This window comes from Triticum dicoccoides, chromosome 3B (genome assembly GCF_002162155.2).
Source record: "Triticum dicoccoides isolate Atlit2015 ecotype Zavitan chromosome 3B, WEW_v2.0, whole genome shotgun sequence".
NCBI lineage: Eukaryota > Viridiplantae > Streptophyta > Magnoliopsida > Poales > Poaceae > Triticum > Triticum dicoccoides.
In genome coordinates, this window is record NC_041385.1 from 161520221 (window position 1) to 161539224 (window position 19004).

The 19004-nt window shown below is 46.2% G+C and overlaps 2 protein-coding genes across 2 annotated transcripts; one reads left to right on the forward strand and one right to left on the reverse strand.

The window, feature by feature from the left end:
* Window positions 1-760: 760 nt before the first annotated feature.
* Window positions 761-1422, forward strand: LOC119281051 (agamous-like MADS-box protein AGL80). The gene has a single exon (XM_037561693.1). The coding sequence runs from the start codon at window positions 816-818 to the stop codon at window positions 1401-1403; it is 588 nt and encodes a 195-aa protein (XP_037417590.1). The 5' UTR covers window positions 761-815; the 3' UTR covers window positions 1404-1422.
* A 77-nt stretch (window positions 1423-1499) lies between these two features.
* Window positions 1500-4960, reverse strand: LOC119281050 (UMP-CMP kinase 1-like). Its single transcript, XM_037561692.1, has 10 exons — window positions 4829-4960; window positions 4067-4138; window positions 3350-3404; window positions 3140-3257; window positions 2893-3049; window positions 2724-2804; window positions 2540-2647; window positions 2105-2176; window positions 1944-2016; window positions 1500-1791 (listed from the first exon to the last, which is right to left on the reverse strand). The coding sequence occupies exons 2-10, from the start codon at window positions 4091-4093 to the stop codon at window positions 1760-1762; spliced, it is 723 nt and encodes a 240-aa protein (XP_037417589.1). The 5' UTR covers window positions 4094-4138; window positions 4829-4960; the 3' UTR covers window positions 1500-1759.
* Between the last annotated feature and the right edge of the window lie 14044 nt (window positions 4961-19004).

The following is a 19004-nucleotide window of genomic DNA, read 5'->3' on the forward strand; positions in this document are numbered from 1 at the left end:
GGCGGCCAGGTCCGACTGGCAGAGCCCCCTCGCATGTGGCATAGCGGCGATGGGCAACGGCGCCATGGTGGTATCCACCTGTGTCGGTCGTGTGTGAAAGGGATCGAAGCTGCTGGGAATTTCCTATTCGTGGAACGGGAGCCACGACAGGTGAATATGTGGTGATTTGCGATGTAGGAGTATTAGGAAAGTTCTGATTCCATCATGACGCAGGAGTATTAGTAAATTGGATTTTTTCCCTTAAAGTTAGTTATTTGTTTTCTTAAAATTTGTTATTTGTTTCCTAAAGCAAATTGCATCGATGAGATTGATCGCTTGATTTGAATAAGTTGGGAAAGTTAGAATCCGTCTCTTTTTGTATAATAGGAAAGTGTTTGTTTACAAGAAAATAGTGGAGAAAAAATAAACCGGTCAGATGGTGGGAAGGGAGACGAAAATAAACCGGTTGAAAATAAACCAGTCGAAAGTAGAGGGACTATTCAACCAACTCATCTATTAGGAGTAGAGATCACACGGATCATGTTGATGCATGGGCTGAACGTTGTGTTCAGACTGACATCTGCCTATGATCATCAGTAGAGACGATAAGCCAGAAGATATGCTGGAGCTAACTACGCATTAACCGGCACTAATTCAAGCGATCCTCATATCTGCCAAAATAATTCCTTTCCAATCACGCTGATGGCAGCAATCCCTCCACTCGATACTCCACTATAAGACCGCCATTCCATTGTCTCCCAAGTCGCAACAGACCAACCATTTCACCTCGATTCCTATCCTACCCATCTTCTTCCTCGCGGCGACCGGCGTCGTCCATGGCTCGCAAGAAGGTGGCCATCGAGTACATCGCGAGCGACCCGACCCGGAAGGCGACGGCGAGGAAGCGCGACATGGGGATCAAGAAGAAGGCCGGCGAGCTGTCCGTCCTGTGCGGCGTCGACACGTGCTACATCATGTACCGCGAGGGCGGGGCCTCCCCGCCGGAGGTGTACCCGTCGGTCCCGGAGGCGATGCGCGTCATCGACCGCTTCAGGGCCATGCCGGAGCTGGACCAGTGCAAGAAGAAGATGGACGGGGAGGACTACGTCCGGGAGCGCATCGCCAAGATCCAGGAGCAGCTGCGCAGGGCGCAGCGCGACAACCGCCAGCTCGAGACCACGCTGCTCCTCCACGACGCCCTGGTCGGCCGCCGCCAGGGCCTCGCCGGCGTCGCCATCGAGCAGCTCGTCAGCCTCGGCTGGATGGCGGAGAGCTACGTCAAGAAGGTGAGCGACTGCATCGCGTACAGGAGCATGCAGCAGCAGCCGCAGCCGCAGCTGCAGCACGCCGGCGTGCAGGCTGAGCCGCCGCATTACGCTGCCGCCGTCGCCGACGTGGAGGCGCCGCCGCACCAGCAGTTATAAATAAGACACACGCCCTCTGGTCCTTCCTGATTTTTTGTATGCCGAGTTTAGTACTCTTTAGGTTTGACTTTGGTACGTGATCTGCTTCCCTGTCACTCGAAGAAGAACAAAGCCTGCATTTCCTTGTTAAAATGTTTACACGATCAAATTCAGTACAAACTGAAGCTGGAAGGGACAATCTTTGCTGAAATGTTTGCACGTCAAATTCACACAGCTTAATCGAGCTCACAACACACCAGATGAACACATCACAACACTAACGGTTTCTTTTGCTGTGCTTGCTTGCTGCTCCATCTTGAATTCTTGATCCAGGACTGAAGGGTACCACACTAATTAAACATCTCTTTAAAAGATGGTCAGTTCCTTCTGTCTGCCACATCGAAGCAACCTGAAGATCACACATGCACTTGCTGTCAGCCTGTCGTTCATGTCGAACAGCGAACATGGTCGCATGGTTGCCGACTGAATATATAAATTTCAAGCAATCGGACTGAAACCACTCAAATCAACTGTAGACACCATGATGAAAGAGTTGCTTACTGCAGAATATGTCAAGAAACCAGCTCTTGAATGGATTAGTTTGTGCTCTGCTCACGTTGCTGCCTTGGTTTGCCTGACAGAAAACGCAGAGTAAACCGTAAACGCCGATCCTGTGATTTATTTCAAAACAAATATTTACAAGATGCAACAATGGAGAAAACCTGAGTGTTTAGTTGCGCGAAGATGGCCTTCACGTCTTCAAACACCATGTCTGGCTGCCTGTCACCATCAACCTGAGGGGGCGGGACAGGACACAACCTCACAAGTCACATTTCTCATAAAAAACCACATGATGTCACCAAAACAAAAAGCATTTCTCATTATTGCATCTACATTATCATAATCTTCAGAGTGAACGAACTTTGTATAATTATGTCGCTATTGAAAACTTCAAATGAGTTTAGGGATCAGAAAAATCGAAGCTGAAAATCAACCCATAACTGTCCTGAGAAAATAAAATGAGGTTCAGTTTTATAAATTCTTGAATAACGGATATACATATTGGCTCGGAAGGCAATATGTATTCATGATCTTATTTGCTATATTCTATTTACTCTACTATATTTATGGAATTATAATTTCAGCTATTAAAGTACCCTTCGAAGCTTCCCCATTTTCTCATAGTGCTGAATAACAGGCAGAGTTGATTGCTGAAAAACTTCGAACCGCCGCCGAATGGTTTCCATGTTGTCATCATCTCTTCCCTGAAGACAATCAAATTGAGTGACACATGCTAATCAAATGAGACAAGTTGAGCCTAAGGAAACACAAGCACAAAACCTGGTTTCGATGTAGAATGCGCCGCTCCATCTCCTCCCTTGAGCAGTCAATCAATAATGCGAACTCAGGTTCTATCTTAATCTGAACACACAAATGTATATGTGTGAAGCATACAACAAGGGATTCAACTTCTTTTGGCACTATCATAAGTACATAGAAGCATTCTTACAATCTTCTCGTATGCTTCGCGGTTCTCTTCATTTCGTGGAAATCCATCAATAAGAAACTTATCATTTCCACTTGCAAGCATGGCCTTTAATAGTAGCCTGACGATGATCTCAGAAGGCACAAGCTTTCCTTCGTGCATAAGATTCTTGATCGTTGCACTAATCGAAACAGGCAGACATTAGAAAGATATCGAGACAACGGTTACAATATAGGAGTTTCTTTACATGAATTGGGACTAGGTTTCTTACCCTTGCTCGGTATCAGACTTAACTTCTTCGCGAAGAAGATCCCCAGCACTCAGATGGGTAAACCCAAACTGGCTCACAATCTTAGCACACTGGGTGCCTTTGCCACTGCCTGGCCCTCCTGTACCAGCAGTACAAGCAATGGATTGATCAGCTCAAAGAGTTAAGCAGGGCATATCATGGAGTGCTGTATTAGTCTAGAAGAAGTAATACCTATGACAAAAACAACCGTTATCTTTTTCCCGGAGGGGAATGACCCAACCCAATCCTGCATCCAACCGAATTAGTAAAACAGCAAGTCATGGACGTATACTAACTGACTCGTATCCATTCAGTTTATTCAGAGAATATTGGGAAACATAAAAGTAACAGCTTGAGAGGACACACTTTCTGGGCACAACTGAGAATAAACTTTCGGTGATAAATCAAGTCATTTCTGTAGCGAGGTGAATGGCTTCCATTCAAACCAAAGGCATAGCTACATAGTACTCCCTCCGTCCGAAAATACTTGTCATCAAAATAAACAAAAAGGGATGTATCTAGAAATATTTTGATGACAAGTATTTTCGGACGGAGGGAGTATTACGAGTTCTGAACAAAACGATATGACCTGTAGTTATTGGAAAATCCCGTCAATGCTGGTCAGCTTATTTACTTGTGAGCCATACAATTCTCCTGAAAACTAGTGCTTAGCTTAGTTATGGAATCCTGACTACATGCAGCTACACCACAACAGAACATAAACATGATTGATTGATCAACTCTCCAAGGGAAGGATCAACTCTCCAAGGGAAGGCTGTTGTCTGTATACCGTTTAGGGTGTTAATAAAATGGGTTTGCCCTCTTAAGGCTGCACCAGTTTGACCAAAAAAGCAAAAGATTGATTGATCAATATAGTCAGATGGTACTGAGCTTAAGTACTAGATTTACCTTGTGTACTTGTACTACTTCTGCCATCTAGCTGGGCCGAGGAAACTGGTCAGCAGCAACACCAATCCAACTCTGAATGCAACAGGTAAGTAGCTGAGTTTACAGATTCAGACAGAGAACACGAACTGGACCAAAGAAAACACACAGGGGAAGATTCATATGTCACTGCCGTTGGACATTCTACAAGTCCGTTCCCACTATGTGAGTGCGACCCCACACGCAGTTAGTATTTCCAAAATCCTTTCGGGCGGTTCCAGACAGACGTACGGTTCCACTAGAGACTTCAGGAAGAGACACCTAATAGATTATACAAGGCTCGTCTAGAAATTTCATCACAGTAGTCACTAGATACTTCAGGAAAATGACAGTTATAATGACGCCGATCGATGGCGCTGTGAACTGGAGCTGCCTGAAGTAATTGGACGACATCGCATACTGTCTCTAGTCTCCCAGGAGTACTCCTACATACCCAAGAACAGTACTGACCGACCGATATTCAACAAAATTCAGGTGGAGTGAAACTAGTTTTTCTCCAACGATCCAAGGCTGGAGTATAAGACAATACATTCCATATTGGAAGGAAAAATATATCTAAAAACCATGGAAGATTCCGGAGGAAAACACCATATTAAAAAGGTGAATGGAGATTTTGCTGCTATGCGCTACTCAGAGATGTGCTGTGCTCTCCCATCCAAGATATAGAGATAAAATAGGATGACGAAAATAGGTAGGAGGCGGGAGGAGGAAGAGGAGGAGGCTTACCGGAGAGAGCTTGCCGTTCTTGACAACGGTGGAGCGACGGCCACGGCGACGTACGGGGAGGAATTCGATTCTGCTGGCTGGTAGCCTCGAGAAGAAGTAAAGGTAGCTAGCGAACGATTTTGTGCAAAGAAGAGACGAGAGTGTAGTACGTAGAGAGCAGAGCAAAGCAAAGCAAAAGAGGCCGGCAAAGGAGATGCGTGTGGAAAGAGATTCTTACACGGACGCGGTTAATCTGCACCGAGCTCATATGCTCCCGCATGAACAGTAAAATCGAAAAAAATTCAAAAAAAATTCAAAAAATTCCAATTTTTTTTTGAGTGAAACATTGACAAAAGTTCTAAGTGCCTGCAAAAATTCGTCATGAAATCACATTCCTAGAAGACGTGGCAAAAAAGAGATGCATGCTGACTTTTATTTTCCCCGACTAGTAATTTTTCCGCCCCAAAAGGTGGATTTTATTTGTTCAAAATATAGCACAAGTTGATATAAAGTACATACTAAAACTGAAAGCAACTATCAAAGTTATATAAGGGCATTTCCAACAAAAATGCCAAACAGAGACCTAGCTCCATAGAGACCTTTATTTGAAAACTTCAAATTCAAAATTTTCAGTTTTAAAAAATTCAGAAAATAAATACACATATATCTAGATACATAATGTACATGTGTGCAAATTTTCAGGTCAAAATATATTAAAATGTGAGCTACACAAAAAAGACAAATCTGAGGCTTTCTAACATATGTACTGTTCATTTTTAAAGTCCGTGATTTTGTTTTTTTGTGTAGTTCACAATTCAAGGTATTTCATCCTGAATTTTTTTACACATACACTTTACATCCTCGCATACATGTGTATTTTTTTCCAGATTTTTTTGAAACCAAAATTTATGAATTTTGAAATTTTCAAAATAAAAGGCATCATGGAGCTCGGTCTCCAAAATGCCCTACTCCATTTCCAACACCGACCCTCAAAACACCAGCATACATCAGGACTGCGTGTTGTCTCATCCAACATGGGCCTGTATCGTTTCTATAGATGCATTTTCCCTCAAACCGCAAACGTGGGGCTTCGTGGGCGTCTGGATCGCTGCCACGCCTGCGTATGGCCACACTGGCCCACCCAAACCCCCTCCCTCACCCCCACGCTTCCCATCCGAAACGGCCAGCGCCGCTCCAGAGCATCAGTGCCACATCATGTCTGGCCAGAGCGGACGCGACCTCTCACTAGCGTCGGCATTGAAACAGCGCGGCCGCCGAGAGAGCGCCGCCCGCGACACTTCCTGGTGTAGGCTGATTCTCTGCGTTCAAATGACACGACGGCCACCCGTCCGTCTGTTGCCCGCATTAATGACACGTAGTTGCCGAGGCGGCTACTCCAACGTCACCAGTCCGTCCCTTTGCCGCCCACCATTCTCATCTCGCCCGCTATATAAACTACAACCCTAGCCATACACTAGTGCAGAAAAGCGTACATATGGCGTGTCAAAAAGAGCCATGCTGGCATGGACACCCGACGCCACCAATATAGCGTCATTGTTTAAAAAATTGGGCAGGCGTTGTGATGTAGGGTAGAACCCTAGATGCCCGATCTTTCACGATTGGAGGGGATCCTACGAAGAACACGAGGGAAAAAATGAGGGGAACACGAGGAGAAACGCAAGAGAAATCACTCAACCAACAAGATCCGGTCACACATATGCTAGATTCACGAAACACAAAGAGTGATACACGATTCAAAGTCAACAAAGGATGATACAAAAGGCCTTCTCCGTGAGGAGGTCTTGAAGGGTCTTCCCGTGATGGGGTCTTGAATCCGCTTGGGGGATCTTCTCCGAAGAGGTCGTGAGCTCCGAGGAGAAGTGACCAAGTGGATGAGCAAAGCTCTATCTCAAATATGAGCTATCACAATGCTAATCCTAACTAGGAGGAGGAGGAGGTCTATTTATAGTCTAAGTGCAAAAGGGGGCGGAATGAAAGGGTACATGGGCCTCGGACCCGAAGCTGCGCACATACAGGCAGCGGACGTCCGGTCTCCGGTCGCTCGCGGAGGTCCGAATGTCCGATAGGGCTCGGAGTTCCGCTAATTATGTTCTGTAAACGTGGTACCGGACGTCCGGAGATGGCCGGTTGTTCGGTCGACGGTCGTCCGGTCGCTTTGGATTTTCGTAGAAACGCTTCGGGTGTGGAACTGTCGGTCGTCCGGTGCGGGCCGGACGTCCGCTCGCTGGGCAGTGTTGCCGGTCGTCCGGAGGGGGCCGGACGTCCGCTACTATAGCTCTCATTGGCTGGGACTTGGGTCGACTGGGCCTTCAGGCGCCGAACGCCAGGTCCTGGTCGGACGTCTGCTGGCTAGAGCGTCAGGCGGCGGACGCCCGGTGCTGGCGGACGTCCGCTCGCTAGAGCTTCTTTGGTAGCTCTTCTTCTTGTCCTTCATACTCGGTGTCCTCGCCGTCTTTTCCACTGGATGTAGTTGTTCCGTGGCCTTCCTCCAAGTACCTGATCACACATAGGAGGTGTTTGTTTCGCGGTTCTGTAACGTCATCCGTTAACGCTAGGTAACAGATCGTATTTGGTGTTTGTTTAAATCGCTCTGTAATCCCATACCACGTAAACAGATCCCACCGTAGTCTTCGACTGATTGCGCCTGAACCCCTCCGGTAACGCATTACGTTACCAGCCGAGCGAGCCCCCGATCGAAGCCCTCCACCCGCCTTCATTCTCCTTCGTCGCCACCAGTGACCCCGCGTGATCTCCTTCTCCGGCGAACCCCAATCTTCTCACCGGAAATCCCCCCGCCTGCAGGTCCATCTCCACTTCCGCCTCCCACCATGACCCACCTTCCCAAGGTCACCTCCACCTCTGCCCCTTATTTTCTCCCCGGCCCAAGATCTACCGGCGAGGAGCATGGATAGCCCATCATCCGACCTCGTTCCTTGCAAAAACAAGAGCGAGGAGCAGCAGCAGTCGTCAGTGGTGCCGTTCTTTTGTCCATGTCATCGTACTCATCCGTCATCACCCCTCCCAAGATCTGTACGTGGAATTATACAACATGCTTCTGATGTATTCACGTTACAGTGCCGAAACAAACACTGTGAAGTAAATTGATAACTTTACTACTCTGGCCCAAACAAAACCTCACATGGATCGTTACACCTTCGATCCCGCTGCGACCTGATACCTTTACCGTTTGCGTTACCGTCCAGGGAACCAAACACCTCCATAGTGTTTCTGCTTGAGGTAGTAGCCATGTCTCATGTATAGAAAGTGGTAGTTCAAAGAGGAGTGAGTTCACCTTATCTTCGATAGCCTTTGCTCGAGCTCTTGTCATTGGTCCAAGTGGTGTCATGGGAGATGTAGATACGTCCATGGGGATGATCGTGGGATGCTCCGCATCATCTCCCGCCCCCCCTGGGAAAGATCCGACGTCGGATCTAAAGCTTCATCACCATGGTATGGCGAGAGGTCTTAGACATTGAAGATGTCGCTCACGTTGTACTTGTCACTTGGGAGGTCGACCTTGAATTGCTTAGTTGTTCCTACATTTCCATATCTTGTGATATAGTTTGTGCTTGCTAGTTTCCTTAAGTGCCTATCTTATTTAGAAAAGGTTGTTGGTGCACTTGGTTGAGCCTAGCATATTTAGGATTTGTGCTTGAAAAGTATCTGTTTAGTTTAATTCCGCATTAGGATAAATCCAAATTCATAAAAGTTTTAAAATGCCTATTCACCCCCTCTAGTCGTCACGTAGATCCTTTCAACATGAATGGCCCAAAAATGATGGCCTATTGTGCTGCCGTTTGGGAACTTGAAGGCAAGTTCGATGGGCTAGAACTACATCAAAATAAAACGAGGTGACAGCATTGCAGCTGACAACTTGGCGCGAGTGTTGGAAATATGCCCTAGAGGCAATAATAAAATGGTTATTATTATATTTCTTTATTCATGATAATTGTCTGTTATTCATGCTATAATTGTATCATCCGGAAATCGTAATACACGTGTGAATACAAAAACCACAACATGTCCCTAGTGAGCCTCTAGTTGACTAGCTCGTTGATCAACAGATAGTCATGGTTTCCTGAGTATGGACATTGGATGTCATTGATAACATGATCACATCATTAGGAGAATGATGTGATGGACAAGACCCAATCCTAAGCATAGCTCAAAGATCGTGTAGTTCGTTTGGCTAGAGCTTTTCCAAATGTCAAGTATCATTTCCTTAGACCATGAGATTGTGCAACTCCCGGATACCGTAGGAGTGCTTTGGGTGTGCCAAACGTCACAATGTAACTGGGTGACTATAAAGGTGCACTACGGGTATCTCCGAAAGTGTCTGTTGGGCTGGCACGAATCGAGACTGGGATTTGTCACTCCGTATGATGGAGAGGTATCTCTGGGCCCACTTGGTAATGCATCATCATAATGAGCTCAATGTGACCAAGTGTCTGGTCACGGGATCATGCATTACGGTACGAGTAAAGTGACTTGCCGGTAACGAGATTAAACGAGGTATTGGGATACCGACTATCGAGTCTCGGGCAAGTAACGTACCGATTGACAAAGGGAATTGTATACGGGGTTGCTTAAATCCTCGACATCGTGGTTCATCCGATGAGATCATCGAGGAGCATGTGGGAGCCAACATGGGTATCCAGATCCCGCTGTTGGTTATTGACCGGAGAGGCGTCTCGGTCATGTCTGCATGTCTCCCGAACCCGTAGGGTCTACACACTTAAGGTTCGGTGATGCTAGGCTTGTAGAGATATGAGTATGCAGTAAACCGAAAGTTGTTCGGAGTCCCGGATGAGATCCCGGACGTCACGAGGAGTTCCAGAATATTCCGGAGGTAAAGAATTATATATAGGAAGTAAGGTTTCGGCCATCGGGAAAGTTTCGGGGGTCACCGGTATTGTACAGGGACCACGGGAAGGGTCCCGGGAGTCCATCGGGTGGGGCCACCTATCCCGGAGGGCCCCATGGGCTGAAGTGGGAGGGGAACCAGCCCCTGGTGGGTTGGTGCGCCCCCCCTTGCCCCCCCTGCGCCTAGGGTTGGAAACCCTGGGGTGGGGGCGCCTCCACTTGCCTTGGGGGGCAAGCCACGCCCTTGGCCGCCGCCCCCCCCCCCTTGGAGATCCCATCTCGTAGGGTCGGTGCCCCCCTAGGGGCCCTATATAAAGAGGGGGGAGGGCAGCCGCACCCATGCTCTTGGCGCCTCCCTCTCCCCTTGCTACACCTCTCCCTCTCGCAGAAGCTTGGCGAAGCCCTGCCGAGATCGCTGTTGCATCCACCACCATGCCATCGTGCTGCTGGATCTTCATCAACCTCTCCTTCCCCCTTGCTAGATCAAAAAGGAGGAGACGTCTCCCTGACCGTACGTGTGTTGAACGCGGAGGTGCCGTCCATTCGGCGCTAGGATCTCCGGTGATTTGGATCACGACGAGTACGACTCCCTCAACCCCGTTCTCTTGAATGCTTCCGCTCGATCTACAAGGGTATGTAGATGCACTCCTCTCTCTCGTTGCTAGATGAACTCATAGACTGATCTTGGTGAAACCGTAGGAAATTTTTTATTTTCTGCAACGTTCCCCAACAGCGAGTTGGATCATCAAGAGAGCCCGTGTCGGATGAGACCTTCCTGGAAATACTACACATGCCCTCCATCAAGATTCAAGACCATGAAGAGGTTGCATCGAGCTCCATTGCACTCAACGCTGCAGCCCTGAGTGGCAGCTCGCCATCCTAAGCCGCACATGAAGAGGCTGTACTTGCAGTCCTCACCCAAGATTGGACCAAACCATTAGAAGCCTACATGACTAAAGGCGAGCTCCTGCAAGACAAAAAGAAGGCCCGCTGTATCGTCTATCGCTCCAAAGCTTACACAATCATCAACGACTAACTCTGCAAATGCAACCAAGTGGGAGTTTTTCAGTGCTGCGTCACCGAAGAGAAAGCCAAACAACTGCTACAGGAAATACATGCGGGGGCTTGCGTGCATCACACAACCCCCAGAACAATTGCAGCGAAGGCTTTCCACCACGGTTTTGTTGGGAATCGTTGCATGGAAAACAAAAAAATCTATGCACATGCAATGATCTATCCATGGAGATGCATAGCAACGAGGGGGAGAGTGTGTCTACGTACCCTCATAGACCGTAAGCGGAAGCGTTTCACAACGCGGTTGATGTAGTCGAACATCTTCGCGCTTCAACCAATCAAATACGAAACGCACGACACCTCCGCATTCTGCACACATTCAGCTCGGTGATGTCCCTCACCTTCTTGATCCAGCAAGATGTCGAGGTAGTAGATGAGTTCCGTCAGCACGATGGCGTGGTGACGGTGATGGTGAAGTGATCTCCACAGGGCTTCGCCTAAGCACTACGAAAATATGACCGGGGGTGTAAACGGCGGAGGGGGGCGCCGCACACGGCTAGGCAATTATCTAGTATGTGCTAGGCGCCCCCTCCCGCATATATATATAGGTGGGAAGGAGGGAGGAGCAGCCAATGGGGGCGCCCAAGTAGGGAGAATCCTACTTGGGGCCTCTCCCAAGCTGCGCCCCCTTTCCTTATTTGGAGGGCGGGGAAATGCAGGGGAGGGTCCTCCCCCAACCGTTCCTTTCTCCCATGAGAGAAAAAGGCAGGAGGGGCTAGCCCTCCACTTTTCATTCCCTAGGGCTGGCCAACCAAGGGAAGGGGCGCACCAGCCCCCTTGTGGGCTGGTATGTTCCCTCCTTTGGCCCATAAGGCCCATAACTTACCGGGGAGGATGCCCGGAACCCCTTCCGGTGACCCGATTACTTCTCGGTATGTCCCGAAACACTTTCGCGTCCAAATACCATCGTCCTGTATATCAATCTTTACCTCTCGACCATTTTGAGACTCCTCGTCATTTCTGTGATCTCATTCGGGACTCTGAACAACATTCGGTCACCAAAACATATAACTCATATAACACTATATTGTCAACGAACGTTAAGCTTGCGGACCCTATGGGTTCGAGAACTATGTAGACATGACCGAGACACCTCTCCGGTCAATACCCAATAGTGGAACATCAATGCCCATATTGGCTCCTACATATTCTACGAAGATCTTTATCGGTCGAACCGTTATGACAACATACGTAATTCCCTTTGTCTATCGGTATGTTACTTGCCCGAGATTCGATCGTCGGTATCTTCATACCTAGTTCAATCTCGTTACTGGCAAGTCTTTACTCGTTCCGTAATACATCACCTCGCGACTAACTCCTTAGTCATTTGCTTGCAAGCTTATGATGTGTATTACCGAGAGGGCCCAGAGATACCTCTCCGATACTCGGAGTGACAAATCATAATCTCGATCTATGCCAACTCAACAAACACCTTCGGAGATACCTGTAGAGCATATTTATGATCACCCAGTTATGTTGTGATGTTTGATAGCACACAAGATATTCCTCCGATATCCGAGAGTTGCATAATCTCATAGTCGAAGGAATAACTATTTGACATGAAAAAAGCAATAGCAATATACTGAACGATCATTATGCTAAGCTAACGGGTGTGTCTTGTCCATCACATCATTTTCCTAATGATGTGATCCCATTATAAAATGAAAACACATGTCCATGGTTAGGAAACCTTAACCATCTTTGATCAACGAGCTAGTCTAGTAGAGGCTTACTAGGGACACGGTATTTGTTTATATATTCACACACGTATTTAACTTTCCGATCAATACAATTCTAGCATGAATAAACATTTACCATGAATAAGGAAATATAAAGTAACAACTTTATTATTGCCTCTAGGGCATATTTCTTTCAGGTTTCTTCTAGCCCCACACATTGTGTGACGCCAAGGAGATAATCCGGAGCTTTGGGGGTCAATGGAAGGGCTTTGAATTAATATCTTGTATGTGTGAAATAAAATTGTTCCGTAGATGTCTCTTGTCTCATTTGCGTTCTTCATCCCTAGAGGTATATAGGATCATGGAGAGCGAGCCACTGAGAGGCTAAGGGCGACTGTGAAGTGTTATTCTGAATACCAGTGACAGAAAGGTTTAGTACGATAACATGGATACTCCCTCTGGAGGTTGAAGAGGTGTAGTCATTATAATCTTAATTATCGAGGCAACCTCGCGAGATGGATAAGGCCTTCGATTGGACAATTGACTCTTGATGCACGACGCGTGCCGGTTAAGATGTAATTTGGACACATCCCCCACTTCAGTTCGTAACAAGCACGTCTCGATGGGCGACTTCCAACGCACAAATTAAGATCATTTGGTCCTAACACAAATATATGGTTGTAAGCATTAAGACCTCATACTTTTCGATTTTGATCATGTCAAAGGCTGGAATTGTTCTTTAACGAAAGCTTGCTTGAGGCCCTAGCTTCAAGGGGGCCTTCCTCCCGTGTGTTCAATAAGTCAGGGTCACCTCTGGGGGGAACGACGAGAATGGTTTCTGCTCCATTTCTAGATCACCAAAGGAAGTAATCAGCTTTGACCCCAGAGCTCGAGATAGGGTGCACGTAGCACCACCATCCAAATGTGTTGTTACCATCACTTTTTCACGATCCCAACAACTACATGCGACCGCTGCACAACTATCTCTGCATCAAGCCTTCATCTATGGTTTACACCCCATCGCCGAAGTTAATCATCAAGCCTTCATCTATAGTTTACACCCCATTGCACAACTATCTCTGCATCAAGGCTTGGATGCGCGCCCCAAATGCTTGCATACTACACAAAGACACCGCAAAGCCGGAGCAGCTCACCAGGAGGGAGCCTCTCCAAATAGAAGTAGATAAAGGTTACTGGACTATCCATTTACGGTTGTTATTATTTGTTAGGGTATACATTTTCAGTGTTTGCTATATGTAAGTTCCGTTAAATACATTAGAGATATACATACTTGCTCTATACATACATGTGTAATAAAACCAGAGGTACACATACACCAAAGATACACATAACACATGCTTGCTCTATACATGCATGTGTACCGCTGGTGTAGTTGACTTTACGTAGGTTGTCTGGATTTTGTTGTTGTTAGTATAAATCGTTTTTTCCACATAAGAGGATGAGGAGAGAGGCTGGTTATTTGTGCAAGGAAGTTTTTGACATATTTGTATGGAGACTTTTGACTCGGTTTGAAATTTTGGGAAGGGGATTTGTGGCGCGCAGGGGCAGGGGCACCGACCCCATTGTTTGGCTTTCAATTTCAATCTTTGGCAAGGTTTGAACTGAAAGTCTAAATTAAGTTTCATCTTCATATTCATGTTTCTTGTGGCAGGGGCTTTCAAATAATATCAATTTTGAATACGTTTTGACGAGTTTTAAAAACTTCGTTAAGTTTCACCTACTGAGACTTGATAAGAAAAACGGCGAAAATCACAAGTTTCAGACCTAAAACTTAAAACATGTTGTGTCCTCGTATGGAATCCAATAACTTTGTGGATCACAAGGGGCAATCGTGCGGCCGGATACGGCTCGGCAGGTGCTTGCCCCTGCGAATTTTTGCTAGATGAAAGCCTATTTCGACAAGTATAAACTTGTATCTACACGCTAGATTTGCGTGCCGAATTGGAAATGTTATGGTCAAATGATCACTATATGATGTACTCCTATAAGATTTACGTTTTCACGTAGAGAAAAGTATGTTTTTGTCCCTCAAGTTTCCCAAAAGTATAGACTTGGTCTCTCAATTTATTTTGGCAGATATTTAGTTGTTCAAGTCTCAAAACCGGAGAAGTCTGGTTTAAAACCAGATTTTGAGCAAGTTGATCGGGTTTGACCGGTTTTGACCGTGGTGACCAGGTTTGGCCGATGAACAATAAATTCAATAAAATAGCAAATAAAATTGAAAGATGCTTGGGGGTACTAGGTGCGAATACATTTTTGTGGTTAAATAACATCCGAGGAGCTATATAGAAAAAGCAAATATTGGTTTTTTTTGTGAGCCAAATTTTGTTTTGTTTGCCACGAGCTCCTGGAATGTCGAAAAACCACACAAATTTTCACGCACCTAGCGCACCCAAGCATCTTGGTTGCCACAAAATTTAAGATTTTCTTGGTTTTTTTACTGTTATTCAATAAAAACAACTCGACTAATCAAACCCGGTCAACATGGTCAAAATCTGGTTTTGGACAAGACTTATCTTATATTGAGACTTGAAGGACCAAATGTCTACTAAAAAGTCTGGAGAGACCAACTCTATACTTTTGAGAAACTTGAGGAACCAAAAACATACTTTTCTCTACCACGAATAACTAAGAATGTTTATACCCAGCTTGTTTTGTATTCTATCTATATTGTCGAACACCTTCTCCTGCACTGTTCGCATCTGACCTCAGGCTTTGGAACGACAAATGAAGTTGAGAATAAGAGCATCTCCAGCCGTGCCCCCAACACGACCCCCCTAAGGCGATTTCTTCGTGCCGGCGCTGAAACGGGCCAGTCGCGCCCCCAAAAGCCTGTTTTTCGCCGCTTTGGGCCGAAGTTAGTGTCGGCGAACCCAGGCTGAACCCGGCATGCTGGGGGCGCCGGGACAACCGGTTTTGGCGTGAACGGGGGCGGGCCCGCCTAGTCAGCGAGACGCCGCTTCGTCGCCCTCATCGCCTCGGTTCCTGCGGGAATCAATGCCAAGGCTGGCCAAGGCTGCCGCGCTGCCGCGCCGGTCAGCCTCCATTGATGCCGCACGGGCGGCGCAGTGAAGGCTTTGCATGCAGCCTCCCCGCCGCCCCGCTAGGGCTATAAAAGGCGACCCCTCCCCGCCAGTGAACGCCACAACCTCCCCTGCGTCCGCCCTCGCAAAAGCAAACCCTCTCCCCCCCTTCCCGCCGATGAGCAAAGCAAAGATGGCCGAGAGGTTTCCAGGCGATGGCGCAGCGGCGAACGGCTTCGGCCGCCGCCACCTCCAAGAGCCGGAGGCGCGCCTCCTCTACGAGGCCGATACCCGGCGCCACCTGACATGCACGTGACGGGGCGTGGAGGCTGAGCGCCGGCGGCGTCTGATGTCTACTACACAACCTTCTTCTTGTAGACGTTGTTGGGCCTGCAAGTGCACAGGTTTGTAGGATAGTAGCAAATTTCCCTCAAGTGGATGACCTAAGGTTTATCAATCTGTAGGAGCCGTAGGATGAAGATGGTCTCTCTCAAACAACCCTGCAACCAAATAACAAAGAGTCTCTTATGTCCCCAACACACCCAATACAATGGTAAATTGTATAGGTGCACTAGTTCGGCGAAGAGATGAAGATACAAGTGCAAAATAGATAGTAGATAAAGGTAATTGTAATCTGAAATTATAAAAACAGCAAGGTAACAAGCGATAAAAGTGAGCGTAAACGGTATTGCAATGGTAGGAAACAAGGCCTAGGGTTCATACTTTCACTAGTGCAAGTTCTCTCAACGATAATAACATAGATAGAACATATGACAAGCCCTCAACATGCAACAAAGAGTCACTCCAAAGCCACTAATAGCGGAGAACAAACATAGAAATTATGGTAGGGTACGAAACCACCTCAAAGTTATTCTTTCGGATCAATCTATAAAAGAGTTCGTACTAGAATAACACCTTAAGACACAAATCAACCAAAACCCTAATGTCACCTAGATACTCCATTGTCACCTCAAGTATCCGTGGGCATGATTATACGATATGTATCACACAATCTCAGATTCATCCAACCAACATAAAAGTACTTCAAAGAGTGCCCCAAAGCTACTACCGGAGAGTCAAGAACGTGTGCCAACCCCTATGCATAGGTTCATGGGTGGAACCCACAAGTTGGTCACCAAAACATACATCAAGTGGCACATGATATCCCATTGTCACCACAGATAATCACGGCAAGACATACATCAAGTGTTCTCATAAAGACTCGATCCGATAAGATAACTTCAAAGGGGAAACTCAATTCATCACAAGAGAGTAGAGGGGGAGAAACATCATAAGATCCAACTACAATAGCAAAGCTCGGGATACATCAAGATTGTGCCATAGAGGGAACACGAGAGAGAACACGAGAGAGAGAGAGAGAGAGATCAAACACATAGCTACTGGTACATACCCTCAGCCCCGAGGGTGAATTACTCCCTCCTCGTCATGGATAGCATCGGGATGATGAAGATGGCCTGCGGCGGCGGAACTACCGATCTAGGTTCTGTTCTGGAAGTTTTTGGGTACGTAGGTATATATGGGTGCAGGAAGTACGTCGGTGGAGCTACGGGGGTCCCACGAGGCAGGGGGCGCGCCCAGGGGGTGCCTCCCACCCTCGTGGGCAGCCCGTATCTCCCCTGACGTGCACTACAAGTTCTCTGGGTTGGTTTCATTCCAAAATTAACTTCTCCAGTTGATTTTGTTTCGTTTTGACTCCGTCTGATATTCCTTTTCCTCGAAACACTGAAATAGGCATAAAACAGCAAATCTGGGCTGGGCCTCCGGTTAATAGGTTAGTCCCAAAAATAATATAAAAGTGGATAATAAAGCCCAATATTGCCTAAAACAGTAGATAAAGTAGCATGGAGCAATCAAAAATTATAGATACGTTGGAGACGTATCAAGCATCCCCAAGCTTAATTCCTGCTCGTCCTCGAGTAGGTAAATGATAAAAAAGAATTTTTGATGCGGAGTGCTACTTGGCATAATTTCAATGTAAATCTTCTTAATTGTGGCATGAATATTCAGATCCGAAAGATTCAAGACAAAAGTTCATATTGACATAAAAGATAATCATACTTCAAGCATACTAATCAAAGCAATCATGTCTTCTCAAAATAGCATGGTTAAAGAAAGTTATCCCTACAAAATCATATAGTCTGGCTATGCTCTATCTTCATCACACAAAGTATTTAATCATGCACAACCCCGATGACGAGCCAAGAAATTGTTTCATACTTTAATAATCTCAAACTTTTTCAATTTTCACGCAATACATGAGCGTGAACCATGGACATAGCACTATAGGTGGAATAGAATGATGGTTGTGGAGAAGACAAAAAGGAGAAGATAGTCTCACATCAACTAGGCGTATCAATGGGCTATGGAGATGCCCATCAATAGATATCAATGTGAGTGAGTAGGGATTGCCATGCAACGGACGCACTAGAGCTATAAGTATATGAAAGCTCAACAAAAGAAACTAAGTGGGTGTGCATCCAACTTGCTTGCTCACAAAGACCTAGGGCACTTTTGAGGAAGCCCATCATTGGAATATACAAGCCAAGTTCTATAATGAAAAATTCCCACTAATATATGAAAGTGACAACATATGAGACTCTCTATCATGAAGATCATGGTGCTACTTTGAAGCACAAGTGTGGTAAAAGGATAGTAGCATTGTCCCTTCTCTCTTTTTCTCTCATTTTTTTATTTGGCCTTTCTCTTTTTTTTTCTTTTTTATGGCCACTCTTTTTTGGGGCTTCTTTGGCCTCTTTTATTTTTCATAAAGTCCGGAGTCTCATCCCGACTTATGGGGGAATCATAATCTCCATCATCCTTTCCTCACTGGGACAATGCTCTAATAATGATGATCATCACACTTTTATTTTTCTTACAACTCAACAATTACAACTCGATACTTAGAACAAAATATGACTCTATATGAATGCCTCCGGCGGTGTACCGGGATATACAATGAATCAAGAGTGACATGTATGAAAATTATGAAGGTGGCCTTGCCACAAATACAATGTCAACTACAAGTTCATGCAAAAAGCAATATGACAAAAGTAATGCATGTCATATGAACGGGACGGTGGAGAGTTGCATGGCAATATATCTCGGAATGGCTATGGAAATTCCATGATAGGTAGGTATGGTGGCTGTTTTGAGGAAGGTATATGGTAGGTGTATGATACCGGCGAGAAGTGCGCGGTATTAGAGAGGCTAGCAATGGTGGAAGGGTGAGAGTGCGTATAATCCATGGACTCAACACTAATCAAAAGAACTCATGCACTTATTGCAAAAATTTAGAAGTCATCAAAAACCAAAGCACTAAACGCATACTCCTAGGGGGATAGATTGGTAGGAAAAGACCATCGCTTGTCCCCGACTGCCACTCATAAGGAAGACAATCAATAAATAAAATTGTGCTCCGACTTCATCACAAAGCGGTTCACCATACGTGCATGCTACGGGAATCACAAACTTCAACACAAGCATTCTTTAAATTCA

Bases quoted from the DNA above. Each gene is read 5' to 3' on its own strand.
- LOC119281050 (XM_037561692.1), bottom strand. From the start codon at position 4,093: ATGGCAGAAGTAGTACAAGTACACAAG. The intron at 3,050-3,139 runs GTAAGAAACCTA...TGTTTCGATTAG, and splicing joins AAGTCTGATACCGAGCAAGG to TGCAACGATCAAGAATCTTA. The intron at 2,017-2,104 runs GTTTTCTCCATT...GTTTTCTGTCAG, and splicing joins TCGCGCAACTAAACACTCAG to GCAAACCAAGGCAGCAACGT.
- LOC119281051 (XM_037561693.1), top strand. From the start codon at position 816: ATGGCTCGCAAGAAGGTGGCCATCGAGTACATCGCGAGCGACCCGACC.